The sequence below is a fragment of the Lithobates pipiens genome, unplaced genomic scaffold (genome assembly GCF_037356315.1).
Source record: "Lithobates pipiens isolate NorthernLeopardFrog02 unplaced genomic scaffold, aLitPip1_a1.2 Scaffold_8, whole genome shotgun sequence".
NCBI classification, from domain to species: domain Eukaryota; kingdom Metazoa; phylum Chordata; class Amphibia; order Anura; family Ranidae; genus Lithobates; species Lithobates pipiens.
Genome location: NW_027507903.1, coordinates 565773364 through 565790128, shown reverse-complemented (window position 1 = coordinate 565790128; position 16765 = coordinate 565773364). Strand labels below are relative to the sequence as shown.

At 42.7% G+C, this 16765-nt stretch overlaps 1 protein-coding gene across 2 annotated transcripts in view; it reads right to left on the bottom strand.

Moving 5' to 3' along the window:
- Window positions 1-2486: 2486 nt before the first annotated feature.
- GMIP (GEM interacting protein) overlaps window positions 2487-16765 on the bottom strand; it is a 122728-nt gene continuing 108449 nt past the window's right edge. The window contains exons 19-21 of one of the 2 annotated variants that reach the window (XM_077470116.1): window positions 16129-16396; window positions 7352-7391; window positions 2487-3232 (exon numbers count right to left, since the gene is read on the bottom strand). In XM_077470116.1, coding sequence (XP_077326242.1) covers window positions 3066-3232; window positions 7352-7391; window positions 16129-16396 — 475 coding nt within the window. In that variant the 3' untranslated portion in view covers window positions 2487-3065. The remainder of the gene's footprint in view (window positions 3233-7351; window positions 7392-16128; window positions 16397-16765) is intronic. The other variant, XM_077470118.1, reaches the window with a different exon arrangement.

Here is a 16765-nt window from a genome sequence, read left to right as displayed (position 1 = left end):
TTAATAAATGTGTTTATGGATTCCCACTATGCGGGTTTATCTGTTTTGATTCTATGAGGAGTCTTGCACTACCATTGTGGCCACATATATCCATTATAGTCCTGGTGAACCAGAGATATCATGAGGATTAGATGTAACCATCTGGGTCTCACTAGGATATTGTTCCTCCGTAATAGAGTCCAAAGATTCTGGTAAGAGGCCATTTAACTACTGGCGATGGTCCACGTGGTGAATATAGAGTTTTTTTTTTACACTTCTCATTAAACACTACAACAGGTGGATGGCACCTTTGATTGGGGCTGTTTTTTTCATATATGCACATTTTAAACTGACTTATAATTTATATGCACTTTTTTCACATACATTTTTCACTGTATCAATGTGGTTTGCAGTATATTATTATTAACATTGCAGAATTTAGTTTATTTAGCAGATTGCACAGCTAATCCGCATTTCTAAAGGGATGCTGGGAATGTGTTCTTTCAAAAGGAGCAGTGTTGTCACTCTAGGCTTCTGCCCTGATTTTAAATACAAACATCTACCCCTCGCCTCATCTTCATTACACAGCGGGGCAGCTAAGCAACTTTTACAATATATGTGCTCATGACTCCTAAGCATCTCCTATTTATGCGTTTTCACCATCTCAGTTGTCTGTAACATTCAGTGTATGTATATACAGCAGTATATTTTGTGGCTCTCAGGACAGGCAGAAGAACACTGGGTACAGAGGGGTACAGAGAGCTGTAAAACGCATTGAATGCAAATTCAGGGCACAGGCCAACCAACAGATTTTCAACATTTTTCTCATGTGACATCACTGGAGGTTCGTCAATTGCATGCCACATTCTTTATTAATGTGTAACAGAATTCATGATTTTATCTGGAGCCATTTTTCTCTTGCAGTAGGCGCTGCTGGCCAGATTAACACAACACTATTTCTCCCAGCTAGAGTGAGGAATAAGAAAAAGAAGCTAATAGTAATTTGTTCTCAGCTGCTAAGATATTAGTACACTGTCCCTCTCCTGAAACCATGGAGATCCATGGAAAAACATGGAGAAGAGAAGAGAAGAGAAGAGAAGAGAAGAGAAGAGACGAGACTAATTTCAAGGGAGTGCAAAGCTGTCCACACATATTATAATTCTTCCAGGAACACACATACCTTAAATGTTCTGCAATACAATTAGACTCTTCATAGCTGAACCCAAAAAAATAGCTAAATACACATAAAATATATATGGAGTTTTTTTTTACCGGCCAAAGAATTTGTTTTTCTGTCCATCTAGTTCTGAGATTTACATATCCTTGATATCCAGCATAGCCTGGTGGTTAACACCACTTCCATTTAAAGGGTAGGAAACTTTCCCACAAAGTTTCCTTACCCTTTGCCCCCCCCCCCCCCCCCCCAAGTAGGTGTAGCCCTCCAAAATGACTCTACTTACCTAATCAAGGTATTGTGTTAATTTAATGTCCATACATGCGCAGTTTGGCCCAATAGACTATCAAGCCACCCGGTTCAACTCTACAGGTCTGTACATCACATACACAGACATCAGATCAAGGACCAAGGGACTATACCGCAAGTCTCGGAGTAAGATTCAGTACAGCAAAGTGGTGGTTGGGATACACCTGTTCGGGGGCGGTGGTGGCAAAAGGGTAAGGAAATTTTGTAGGAAAGTTTCCTTAAAGTGGCCATACACAAGTAGAATTTTTTGGGGAAATTTTTAGTTTTAAGGGTGTTCTTTCGATTTTTTTAATCATTCGTGGGGACAAATCGGCACTTGTCTTTCACCACAATGACAAGAAAAGTCAAAGGAACAGGATGTTCTCTCAAAAATCTGCTAGTTTGTTGCCAGCTTTATCCTATAAGGAATGCACTAGCCTGCTGACTAGACAATGAAAGAGCAGAAGCAGACTAATAAGGTCTTCTTCCTACTCACTTTGCTCTCTTCTCTAACCGCCATGTTCCTTGTCAGCACATTTACATGAAGCACACCTAATTGACTCCCAGTCCAACCCCTCTGTTTTTTAGTCTGAGTTCTGCTGTATAGGAGCTGATGCCATATCAAATTCAGATACTTACATTAGTCACATTAAAAAAAATACATTTATGTACTAATGAACACAGAGCTGTATTACTCTGTGTATTTTATAACTGCCTAGATATCAGCTTTACGTAACAGCTTGTAAAATGCAATGCTTTCACCATTTTATTATTGTTTGATAGTTCACTAACAAACCTAAAATGCTTGCGGTCGCATTAGTACGAGTGAGAGCTGCAGGTTTGTCCCCCCCCCTCAAAATATTAAGCACTGGCCACCAATGGACTGTTCCATACCACCACATGTTACAATGATTTTTAGAATGATGACATTCTGAACACATCTATTCTTAGGGATTCCCATCTTGTCATTTTACAATGAAAATGTACCCAGACGTATTAAAATGCATTTCTGACTTATGTAAATAAAGCAGGAAAAGTCAAAAAGTATTTTTTAAATATGTTTTTCCAGTGGCAAATTAGGACTGTCCCAGTAAAATCAGGACAATTCCTAGTATATTTAGGAGTGTCTACGAGCCAATCACTGTTACCCATCTAATGGTCTTCTTCTTCATCATAAGCCCAACCTCACGCATCCATATAAATGAGATTCTTCGGATAGTGTCTTCTGTAAGTATCCACCTTGCATTCACTAATGTTAATCTCATTATTATGTGTTTTATAAACCCACAGTTGTTTTCCAGGTTCACAAAGCGCTGTTGACCTTTGGCAACAAAAGTACTGGCCTTTGAGATGCCAAGAAGATCCAGCATTTTCACAAATTAATAAATAAGTCCACACTTTTTTTATAATATTTGATGATCGGCAGCAAAAAATAAAAAAATTTCTAGAACGCTTCTGTGAATTCCTCCATTCACTGGCAGTTTGGAGGAAATTTAGGCCAAAGTTCTCATTATTTCCATTGTCATGTAAAATTTCAGATTGGCCTGTTCTAGATCCTAGGTGTTCTTCATCTCTAGCTTTTACATAACACTTGATTAGCTACTGGTCTTTTTTAATACGGAGCTCAGTCATTCTGCTGATTGCCACCTTCACTATCAGACCTCCGAATTGGTTCCCCTCGAGCTGATTTTACTGGTAGCCGGCTGAAGTGACCCCTGGAGTAAGTTGCATTTGAAGCGTCTAAGTCTTCTTCTTCCTGGGAGACTCCATCGCCAATTTTCCCATCTACATCTAGAAAGAGAGGCAACGATAATCAGAAGTTCGTTATTTTCCTGATGATTGTCTGGAAAGGTTCTAATTTATTTAGGTTTTTTCGAATAACTAATAGTAGTTGTAACTTTCAACTGGACATGTTCCTAATACTTTATAAGATAGGAGCAAGCCAACATTACAGAACAAGTCCAGCTGAAGGTGACTAATACTTCAATTAATCTAGACAGCCGCTATTTTCTGATTCATACAAAAGAAGATTGTAGAAATCAGCTCAGTTATTGCAAGATGTGTGTGTATATATATATATATATATATATATATATATATATATATATACACACACACACACACACACACTGTTAGTTTTTTGTGAGTATGCCCACTTACAAAGAAATGAAGGGTGTATAAAAAATGTTTTTTATCATAGGTGTATTTTAAATGATAGACAGGATATCAACCAAAAATCCAGATAAAACACATGATACAAATGTTATAAACTGAGTTGCAGTTCAGTGAGTAAAATAAGTTAGTACTTGGTGGATAAACTTTTGTTGGCAAGCACAGAGGTAAGACTTTTCTTGTAGTTGGTTACCAGGTTTGCACACATCTCAGGAAGGATTTTGGTCCACTCTTCTTTACAGATCTTCTCTAAATCCTTAAGGTTTATTGGCTGTCGCTTGGCAACTCGAATTTTAAGGTCCCTCCATACATTTTCTATAGAAATAAGGTCTGGAGATTTTCTTTAGCCACTCCTTTGTTACCTTGGCGGTATGTTTTGGGTCATTGTCATGCTGAAAGACCAATCCATGACCCATCTTCAGTGTTCTGGCTGAGAGAAGAAGGTTCTCATCCAAGATTTTACAATACATGGTCCTGTCCATAGGCTCCTCAATGTGGCAAAGTTGCCCTGTACCTTTAGCAGAGAAACATCCCCAAAGCATAATGTTTCTGCCTCCGTACTTGACTGTAGGGATGATGTCCTTAGGGTCATAGCCTGTATTTTTCTTCCTCTCAACACAGCGAGTCGAGTTAATGTCAAAGAGCTAAATTTTGGTTTCACCTGACCACATCACTTTCTCCCAATCCTTATCTTAATTATTTAGATGTTCATTGGCAAACGGGCCTGTACATGTGCCTTCTTGAGGAGGGGGACCTTGCGGCTACTGCAGGATTTCAATCCATGGCGGGGTATTGTGTTACCAATGGTTTGTGGTCCCAACTGCCTTTAGTTCATTCACAACCTCTTCCCATGTAGTTGTGGGCTGATCCCTCACTTTTCTCATGATCATCCTTACCCCATGAGGCGGAATCTTGCATTGCGCTCCAGCCCGTGGGCGATTGCTGGCTATTTTGTATTTCTTCCATTTTTGCGAAATAATCCCTCCAACAGTTGTCTCCTTCCAGCCTTGTGCAGGTCTACAATCTTGTCCCAGACATCATTTGACAACTCTTCGGTCTTACCCATGATGGTGGGTTTGAATGGAAGAAAGAGTTTCTGTGGACAAGTGTCTTTTATACACATAATGAGTTGTCGTTAGGAGCACCTTCCTAAATTGACGGGATTAACCTGTGTATCACATGAGCACATACTGTAGCCAGTCTGTGGGAGCCAGAATTATTGTTGGTTGGTAGGGGATCAAATACTTATTTCACTCACTGAACTGCAACTCAATTTATAACATTTGTATCATGTTTTTTTTTTCTGGATTTTCGGTTGATATTCTGCCTCTATCATTTAAAATACACCTATGATAATAATTATAGACCCTTAATTTCTTTGTTAGTGGGCAAACTTACAAAATCTACAGAGGATCATATACATACACACACACGCACACACAGTATCTCACAAAAGTGAGTACACCCCTCACATTTTTGTAAATATTTTATTCTATCTTTTCATGTGACAACACTGAAGAAATTACACTTTGCTACAATGTAAAGTAGTGAGTGTACAGCTTGTATAACAGTGTAAATTTGCTGTCCCCTCAAAATAACTCAACACACAGCCATTAATGTCTAAACTGCTGGCAACAAAAGTGAAGTGAAAATGTCCAAATTGGGCCCAAAGTGTCAATATTTTCTGTGGCCACCATTATTTTCCAGCTCTGTCTTAACCCTCTGGGGCACGGAGTTCACCAGAGCTTCACAGGTTGCCACTGGAGTCCTCTTCCACTCCTCCATGATGATATCACGGAGCTGGTGGATGTAAGAGACCTCCACTTTCTGTTTGAAGATGCCCTACAGATGCTCAATAGGGTTTAGGTCTGGAGACATGCTTGGCCAGTCCATCACCTTTACCCTCAGCTTCTTTAGCAAAGCAGTGGTTGTCTTGGAGGTGTGTTTGGGGTTGTTATCATGTTGGAATACTGCCCTGCAGCCCAGTCTCGGAAGGGAGGGGATCATGCTGTGCTTCAGTATGTCACAGTAAATGTTGGTATTCATGGTTCCCTCAATGATCTGTAGCTCCCCGGGTCATTGGGGTGGGGGTTAGCCTGTCAGTGCTCAGACCATAGGCTTTCTTGTGCATCATCTTTAGAAGAGGATTCCTTGTGGGACAACAGCCATGCAGATCAAGGGAGTGTACATAGTAGTCCTAATTGATTGTTCTACAATTCACAATTGATTGTTCTACAATTCACAATTGTTTGTTTTAAAGTCCTGAGTATCCCATAATTTTCTCATACCCATACAAGTTGAATCACCCCAATAAACCAAAACAAGCTATGGACTGGTCTGTGTTCTGTAAGGGTTAGGGGTTAAGGTTAGGGGGTTAGGGTTAGGCTGTTAGGGGGTTAGGGGTTAAGGTTAGGGTGACTGTAAGATGTATGTCTGGCTGGGCAGGGTGACAGGTGAACACAACTTTCTGCAATATATATATATATATATATATCTATATCTTTATTTATCAGAATATAACACGCATGCCTTACAATCAGGGGAAAATTGTGCGTGAGTGTTATACGCCGATCCCTGCTGTCTTTGGGGAGAAGGAGGGACTGAGCGCCGCCGAAATACAGAGCAGAGTGTACTGTGTACTTGGCTAGGCTCGGCTCTACTCACCCTCATGCCCAGTCCCACCTCCTAGCATTTATGTCCCTCCATTGGACTGGTGTTGTGTCAATCATAGGAGCCGGGCCAAGGGGCGGGACTGGAGCAGAGCCGAGAGGAACCGAGTACACAGGAAATCAAGGTGTAGGGGAATCCCTGTTAAAACCAATTCATTGTGGGTCAGTATGTAAAATTAATCCTACATTCATAGTCAGTGGGAAAAATGCCCTCCCTACAGTGGTAAACCCTGGTCTACAGGCGTTGGTGCCCCCTACTGTGTTAGTACCAGCCTGTATACCCACTGGACAGGTGCTATACGTACGTCAAGTTTTCAAGCCATGCCCAAGGCCTTTAACAGGGCTTTATTAGCCATCCATGAAAGGATATAACAATGAACTGTACCTGAATCCCAATAACCAGTTTTTTACTCAATCTGAAGTTTGACAGACCATATCTTTTAATTGCAGCTCTAGTTGGAATTACACTTTAATGGGCTTATTTGGAGCAAGAAAAGGGCAAATAAACCCTTGGACACCTCCCATTTGGCCACTGAATTTGATAAAGGGTCTGGCCACTTTTAATGCTGGGCTTCTGTTCTAAGAAAAGACCCACATCTTGAAGCACCTCCTTCGGCTCTTTATAAGAAGGTAAGGGACCCGTGTACTGGCAGTCCTCTTTACTGTGGATAATATCCCTGGTGTACCAAGATATTTTATTTTACCTTAACAAAAACACATATTGGGAGGTAAAATGGTAGATGATGATAAAAGTGATTTGACTCTCTGTTCATATTAAAATGATAATGAAAACATTTCCTTATCTGCAGAATTTTACACTATCCAGGATAATAGTGTAGTGGCCCCTAAACAGAGGTACTGTCTAGGAGCTACATGTAGTTCCCAAGAAGTACAGGTACTAAATGTAGGCTGTGCATTTATATGAACATCGGCTGTGTTATACACTGCAAAACAACATGAAATATAACACAAGAGACAAATTTAGAACAAAATGAAATGCTATACAATATGCTTTAGCTCAGAAGTAAATGAATTGGGTTTAAGTCACTACAGACAGATAGAAAGTCACCTTGTGTTTGAGGACAAGCTTCAGCACCCTCTGCTGTACCCTAAAACAGATCACCAATACAGAATTACTTCCATGTAAAATACTTTCATATATGACAGTACTATTATATTTTTTCTAAATCCTTTATGACATTTTTTTATGATAAATACAGTGGTGTGAAAAAGTGTTTGCCCCCTTCCTCATTTCCTGTTCCTTTGCATGTTTGTCACACTTAAGTGTTTCGGAACATCAAACCAATTTAAACAATAGTCAAGGACAACACAAGTAAACACAAAATGCAATTTGTAAATGAAGGTGTTTATTATTAAGGCTAGGTTCACATTGCTGCGATGCGGGAACGCCGCGAATCCGCGGCGTTTTCCCGCATCGCATACCTCCCGCCGGCAGTTCACACTGCCCTATGCGGACGGCTGGGGGTGTCAATGTTATGTTAATGACACCCCCAGATCCGTCGGCACATCGCAGTGCGATCTGCCGACTCGCACAGGAATCGGATCGCATGGTGTGAACCCCCATGCGATCCGATTCCGTTGCGGACCCAAAAAAGGGTCCCGTGCGAGTTTGCTGCGGGACCGCTGCGAGTTCAGCCATACTATCTGTATGGCTGAACTCGCAGCGCTACGGAGATCGCACAGCAAATCACATCCGGTTCTCCCCCCGCAGCGGTGTGAACCCAGCCTAAAGGTGAAAAAAAATCCAAACCATCATGGCCCTGTGTGAAAAAGTGATTGCCCCCCCTTGTTAAAACATACTATAACTGTGGTTGTCCACACCTGAGTTCAATTTCTCTAGCCACACCCAGGCCTGATTATTGCCACACCTGTTCACAATCAAGGCATCACTTAAATAGGAGCTGCTTGACACAGTAAGGTCCACCAGAAGATCCTTAAAAGCTACACATCATGCCGAGACCCAAAGAAATTCAGGAACAATTGAGAAAGAAAGTAATTGAGATCTATCAGTCTGGAAAGGGTTATAAAGCCATTTCCAAAGCTTTGGGAATCCAGCGAACCACAGTGAGAGCCATTATCCACAAATGGCGAAGACATGGAACAGTGGTGAACCTTCCCAGGAGTGGCCGGCCGCCCAAAATTACCCCAAGAGCGCAGCGACGACTCATCCAAGAGGTCACAAAAGACCCCACAACAACGTCCAAGGAACTGCAGGCCTCACTTGCCTCAGTTAAGGTCAGCGTTCATGCCTCCACCATCAGGTAAAGACTGGGCAAAAATGGCCTGCATGGCAGAGTTCCAAGGAGAAAACTACTGCTGAGCAAAAAGAACATCAAAGCTCGTCTCAATTTCTCCACAACACATCTTGATGATCCCCAAGACTTTTGGGATAACATTCTGTGGACCGATGAGACAAAAGTGGAACTCTTTGGAAGGTGTGTGTCCAAGTATATCTGGCGTAGAAGGAACACTGCATTTCATAAAAAGAACATTATACCAACAGTAAAATATGGTGGTGGTAGTGTGATGGTCTGGGGCTGTTTTGCTGCTTCAGGACCTGGGAGACTTGCCGTGATAAAAGGAACTATGAATTCTGCTGTCTACCAAGAGATCCTGAAGGAGAATGTCCGACCATCTGTTCGTGTACTCAAGCTGAAACGAACTTGGGTTCTGCAGCAGGACAATGATCCTAAACACACCAGCAAGTCCACCACCGAATGGCTGAAGAAAAACAAAATGAAGACTTTGGAGTGGCCTAGCCAAAGTCCTGACCTGAATCCTATTGAGATGTTGTGGTATGACCTTAAAAAGGCCGTTCATGCTCGAAAACCCTCTAATGTAACTGAATTAGGACAATTCTGCAAAGATGAGTGGGCCAAAATTCCTCCAGGACGCTGTAAAAGCCTCATTGCACGTTATCGCAAACGCTTGGTTGCAGTTGTTGCTGCTAAGGGTGGCCCAACCAGTTATTAGGTTTAGGGGGCAATCACTTTTTCACACAGGGCCATGATGGTTTGGATTTTTTTTCACCTTTAATAATAAACACCTTCATTTACAAATTGCATTTTGTGTTTACTTGTGTTGTCCTTGACTATTGTTTAAATTGGTTTGATGTTCCGAAACACTTAAGTGTGACAAACATGCAAAGGAACAGGAAATGAGGAAGGGGGCAAACACTTTTTCACACCACTGTACCTATTAGCTAAAGTCCTATGAGCTAATTGTCTATTATTATCTATTGCCCAAGTTAGTCTCTTTTCCCTTTATTTAATCTAACCCTTCCTAATCCTTTACATTCTCTTAAATTGTTTTCTTATTTTGTTTTATTCTCTATGGTTTTTTTTTCATTTACATTCTTTTTTCTACTTAATCTTTGTTCTGTCTGGTCCCTTTCTATCCCCTACAAATTACAGTAGAGCAACAGCTCCAAACAGGAAAACGAAGTTCAGTACCTTAACCACTTGCCCACTGGGCACTTATACCCCCTTTCCCAACCAGGCCATTTTTCAGCTTTCAGAGCTTTCATATTTTAAATGACAATTACTCAGACATGCAACCCATATGAAAATGTTGTCCTTTTTTTACACATAAATAGAGCTTTCTTTTGGTGGTATTTAATTTAATTTAATTTCTTCATAAATTTTGTCCAAAATTTATATTGCTACATATCTTTGGTAAAAATAACCCAAATCAATGTATATTATTTGGTCTTTGTAAAAGTTATAGAGTCTACAAGCTATGGTGCCAATCACTGAAAATTGATCACACCTGATCACAATTGATGTACTGAAGGCCTATATCATTTGAGACACTAAGAAGCCAGAAAAGCACAAATACCCCCCAAATTCCCCCTTTTTGGAAAGTAGACATTCCAAGGTAATTAGTAAGAGGCATGGTGAGTTTTTTGAAGTTGTAATTTTTTCCCACAATTCTTTGCAATAAGAAGATTTTTTTTTTTTTCACAAAATTGTCATATTAACAGGTTATTTCTCTCACACAGCATATGCATACCACAAATTACACCCCACAATACATCCTACTACTCCTCTCGAGTATGGCGATACCACATGTGTGAGACTTTCACAGTCTGGGCACATACAGAGTCCCAACATGCAGGGGGTATCATCAGGTGTTCTAGGGACATACAGTGCCTTGCAAAAGTATTCATCCCCTTGGCTTTTTACCTATTTTGTTACATTACATCCTTTAGTTCAAATGTTTTTTAATCTGAATTATATGTGATGGATCAGAACACAATAGTCTAAGTTGGTGAAGTAAAATTAGAAAAATATATACATAAAACTATTTTTCAGAAATAAAAAAATGTATAATTGGCATGTGTGTATGTATTCACCACCTTTGTTATGAAGCCCATGAAAAGCTCTGGTGCAACCAATTACCTTCAGAAGTCACATAATTTGTGAAATCATGTCCACCTGTGTGCAATCTAAGTGTCACATGATCTGTCATTACATATACACACCTTTTTGAAAGGCCCCAGAGGCTGAAACACCTAAACAAGAGACTCAACTAACCAAACACTGCCATAAAGACCAACAAACTCTCCAAACAAGTAAGGGACAATGTTGTTGAGAAGTACAAGTCAGGGTTAGGTTATAAAAAAATATCCAAATCTTTGATGATACCTAGGAGTACCATCAAAAATATCATAACCAAATGGAAAGAACATGGCACAACAGCAAACCTGCCAAGAGATGGCTGCACACCAAAACTCACGGACCAGGCAAGGAGGGCATTAATCACAGAGGCAGCACAGAGACATAAGGTAACCCTGGAGGAGCTGCAGAGTTCCACAACAGAGACTGGAGTATCTGTACATAGTACGAAAATAAGCCATACTCTTCACAGAGTTGGGCTTCATGGCAGAGTGGCCAGAAGAAAGCCATTACTAGCCATTAAATAAAATGGCACCTTTTGAGTTTGCGAAAAGGCACGTGGGAGACTCCCAAATTGTATGGAGGAAGGTGCTCTGGTCTGATGAGACTAAAATTAAATTTTTTGGCCATCAAAGAAAACGCTATGTCTAGCGCAAATCCAACACATCACATCACCCAAAGAACGCCATCCCCACAGTGAAACATGGTGGTGGCAGCATCATGCTGGATGTTTTTCAGCAGTCGGGACTGGGAAACTGGTCAGAGTTGAGGCAAAGATGGAAGGTGCTAAATATAGGGATATTCTTGAGCAAAACCTGTACCACTCTGTGTGTGATTTGAGACTAGGATGGAGGTTCACCTCCCAGCAGGATAATGACCCCAAACTAAAGCAACACTTGAGTGATTTTAGGGGAAACATGTAAATGTGTTGGAATGGCCTAGTCAAAGCCCAGACCTCAATCCAATAGAAAATCTGTGGTCAGACTTAAAGATTGCTGTTCACAAGCGCCAACCATCCAACTTGAAGGAGCTGGAGCAGTTTTGCAAGAATGAATGGTCAAAAATCCCAGTGGTAAGATGTTGTAAGTTCATAGAGACTTATCCAAAGCGACTTGGAGCTGTGATAGCTGTAAAAGGTGGCTCTACAAAGTATTGGCTTTAGGGGGTGAATAGTTATGCACATTGACTTTTTCTGTTATTTTGTCCTATTTGTTTGCTTCACAATAAAAAAAAATCTTCAACATTGTGGGCATGTTCTGTAAATTAATTGATGAAAATCCTCAAACAATCCATGTTAATTCCAGGTTGTGAGGCAACAAAACATGAAAAATGCCAAGGGGGTGGGGGGGGGTAAATACTTTTGCAAGGCGCACTGTACACATAACACATTTCATTTTTCACTACCTTTTACATTTTTGAAGGCCCTGAAGCACCAGGACAATGAAAACACCCATAAAATTACCTCATTTTGAAAACCAAACATCACAATATATAATCTATAAGGCATAATGAGTCTTTTGAAAATGTCATTTTTTTCCACAAGTTTTTGGAAAATGTGGAAAGAAAATGAAAACACATTTTTTTTTACACAAAGTGGTGAATTTATGCAACATTTCTAACACATAGCATGTACATAGCAAAAATTACACTCCAAAATACATTCTGCTACTCCTCCTATGATGATATGACAATACGACATGTGTGAGACTTTTACACAGCCTGACCACATACAGAGGCCCAACATATAGAGAGCACTGTCAGGATGAGCACTTATGTGGCATGGATGTGCCATGGATGAGCACTGATGTGGCACAGATGAGAACTGAGTTGACATGGATGAGGCATGGATGGGCACGGATGAGGTATGGAAGGGCACGGAAGAGCACTCAGTACAGATGTGGCATGCATGAGGCACGGATGAGGCATGGATTAGCATGGCTGAGGCATGGATGGGCACAGATGTGGCATGAATGTGGCCACCTCTGTTCCCCCTGCTCTCCTGCCCCACCACTGTAACCCCCTGCTCATCTATCCCACCAATACACCTCCTTTCACATCTGCTCCACTGTTCTACCCCCTGCTTTTCTGTCCCACGATTGAACCCCCCTTCTCATCCGCCCCAACACTAAACCCCCCTGCTCATCTGGCGCAACACTGTACCCCCCTGCTCATCTGGCCCAACACTGTACGCCCCGCTCTTCTGTCCCACTGCTGAACCCCCTTCTCATCTCTTTCAACACTGTACCCTCCTGCTCATCTGCCCACCTCTGAACCCCTCCTGCTCATCTGCTCCACCATTGTATCCTCTTCTCATTCATGATATGTTTGATAACCAGAGTGGCGAAAGGAAGCCGAGATGAGACATATCTACCTGTCCTGGCACAGTCATCCTGCTGATCCAACTCTTGCATCCAGCCCACATGCTTGTATGTGATATATGTGATGTATGCAATGTCACATACAAGCATCTGGAATGGATGGACAATGATGAGCTCAGGTCAGGGGCATTTTCTGAAAACAGTGGGCCTTTGTGTAGAATCATAAGTTGGGCCCCCGCAGCTGAGAAAAAGTGGATGGGTGTGAGTTTCATTCTGCTGAATACTGGCTGTGGCTTAAAGGGACACAGAGTGCAGAGGGGTTCAGTACTAAGTGATGCAAAGGTTCAGGAATAATTTCAACAATGTTCCCAGAAGCTCAACAGTAGCTCAACTGTCACCTGATTTTGGTTTTCACAGTGAAATCCCTTCTTTCTGAGATTGGTAGTGGCAACCAAGTGAGTCATCTTCCTCTAGATGGTGGGCGGGGCTAGCAGGTCTGTGATTGGCTTTAGCAGTGGCCAATGACAGTCCTCCTCCTCCTGGGAACAGGGATCCCCCCCCCAGCATAACTGCACTCAATCTCTTCCCCATCACAAAAGCTGACGATTGCAGCTACAGCAAAGTAATGCCGCGTACACACGATCAAACAATCCGGTGGAAAAGTCCGGCAAACTCAAGTCCGCCAAACAATCCCCCCGTGTGTAGCCTCCGGCATACTTTTTTGACCCGAAAGTACGGCAGACTTAGAATGCCGTGTTGCACACCAATCTTTCCGTCGTACTCGCATTTCGGGCGAACAATCCGGCCGTGTGTGTGCCAGTCCGCCATACTTTTGAAATGAGCGGACTTTTCCCGCCCGGAGAAAAGTCCGCTAATTTCGAGCGGGTCTCCAGGTAGGCGGGGCCCACGAGGGAGACGTCGCTGGCCCCGCCGCCTGGTATGGACTTAAAGGGGAACCCCCAACGCCGAAAAAAATCGGCGTGGGGGTTCCCCCCAAGTCCACAACAGACCCTTGTCCGAGCACGCTACCCGGCCGGCCAGGAAAGGGGGGCGAGCGAGCGCCCCCCCTCCTGAGCTGTACCAGGCCACGTGCCCTCAACATGGGGGGTGCCTTGGGGAAGGGGGGGCCGCGCGCGCGGCTCCCCCACCCCAAAGCACCTTGTCCCCATGTTGATGAGGACAAGGGCCTCTTCCCGACAACCCTGGCCGTTGGTTGTCGGGGTCTGCGGGCGGGGGGCTTATCGGAATCCGGGAGCCGAATTAGTACACCGTATTAGTCCGCTCAAAAAGTGCCGTGTGTGGGCAAGTAGCCCGTTCGGAAATTCCGACGGACAGTCTGGCGGAAGTCCGCCAGACTAAGTACGTCGGACATACCGCTACGTGTGTACGCGGCTTAAGAGAACCAAACAACATTTCCTATCTTTTACAATGTGTGGGGGCACAGTGCCTCCCCCTCAGTGCAGGTACGGTGTAAGGAATTCTGAAATTGTAATGCATTTGTGTCTCACTGACACTTCCCTGCGCTGCTCTGCTGATGGGGAGGGAGTTGAGTGCCAGCTAAAGAGGCTTTGAGTGCCGCTTGTGGCACCAGTGCCGGGTGTTGCCTACCCCTGAAAATAATACAACTAAATTAGTGCAGAACTTACCTCATAACATACTGTGTGTTAACTAGTGCATCATATTATAGAATTGTGCAATTATAAAATAAAATTAAAATAACAGCACTTCCAACATATATTAGTAATTATACTTTTATTTTATATATATAGATATAGATAGATATAGATATATATATGCATGACTATTCTGTGGATGGGCATGGATGGGCACGGAGGAGCACAGATGAGGTACGTATGTGGCATGGATGGGCAAGGATGAGGCACGGATAAGGCATGGATGGACATGTATGAGGCATGGATGGGAATGGGTGTGTCATAGGTGGGCACAGATGAGGCATAGATGGGCATGGATGGGCACGTATGAGGCACAGTGAGGCATGGATAAGGCACAGAGAGGCATGTATGAGGCACCAGTGGGCATATATGAGGCATTAATGGGCATGTATGAGGCACAGATGAGCATGTATGAAGCACGGATGGGCATGTATGAGGCATGGATGGGCATGTACTGTATGAGGCACAGATTGACATGTATGAGGCACAGATGAGCATGTATGAGGCACAGATGAGCATGTACTGTATGAGGCACAGAGTGGCATGCATGAGGCATGGATGAGGCATGATTGGGTACAGATTAGCCCTGTGGGCACTCCAGAGACAGCCCACTTGCACTGCTGCACCGGGTCCCTCCTCTCCTCACACACTATACCAATCGCATGCGAGGATAGGAGAGAGCTGAACAAGACATGTGCCGGTTTGTTGACAAATGATTGTTCCATCATTGGACAGAGCGATCACATGGTAAAGGACCGCTGTCATCTGCCCTTTACAACAATCCGTGATGTGCTGAATCCAGAGGACCCAGCGATCATGGAGGCTTCCGGGTGCATGCCCCAGGGGGCGCGTGGGAAGCGCGAGTCTGGGAGGACATTATAGTACGCCCTCCCAGAACTAGATGACCACGCTATAGCCATCATTCGGCTATGGCCCTGTCGGCAAGTGGTTAAAGTATAACTTAAGGCAAAACTTTTTTTTTTGTATTGGATAGGGTAGAGAGCGATTAGAATGCTTGTCAGTTTTTATTGCTGTCTGTGCCATTGTTAAGGAGATTCCTTCTCTCTTTATTTGTTCTGTTTATCATTAAAATTGAAAGTAAATTTCGGGTTGTCCCCAGAAAAGTAATAGAGAGGAAATCTTCCAATGGGGACACTAGTTCTGGTGACCTGGGGGTTCCCAAGAATTTACTTTAATTTGCTTGGATTTGCTCTCACTTCCTGTTTGGCTATGGGACAGGAAGTGAAGGAAAATCTCTGCAATGGGACACAGATGGGGAAAAAAAATCTGACAGGGGTTATAACCCAACCTTGCTCTATTCAAAAATAAAAGTTTTGCCCATAGTTCTACTTTAACTACTGTATGGGGTTTATTTAGTAAAACTGAAAAATGCTAAATCAGGTTATATAACGCAGTAAAGTTGCAATTATTTCTTACTTCTGGCACTAGTAACTCAACAGAATCCAATTCTGCCTCAGATGGCTCCTCTGCTGCTCCCTGGTGGCCGGATACAGGAAGCTCGTCCATTCCAAATATTTTCTCATAGTTGTTGATGAGGAATTCGACAGCTTGTGCCTGGTAGCCAGAATCCAGCAGACAGGTCATAGGCTTGTCCTGTCCAGGAGATGGACGAATCAGCGTTGGGCCGAAGATAATTCCCAGGTTATTAGGATTCATTTTGTTCTCCTCAAATCTCTCTGAAACACTGGGGGTACACAAAGTAAGGATATGTCGCACCTGCACACTTCAGATAAAAATCTCAAAACGATTTCAATAGTTCATTCAAATGCTCCAGTATCTGAAATCTACATATGAAATCACACATGTATTTTATATATTAAAGCCCAACTGCGCAAAAAATTGCTCTTTTAGGTATAAGGGACACAGAGAAGAAGATTTACTTACCTGATCCTCCTCTCCTCCGTACTACTAGACTGGTTCTTGCAGCACCTTAGACAATATAGTCTAAGGCTCTGATGTCAAGACTAATGCAGGCTCCATAGTCCTGCATTGGGCATGATGATGCCAAAGACAATCCACTACTGGAGTGTGGAGGAGTACCATCTGTTGGGGA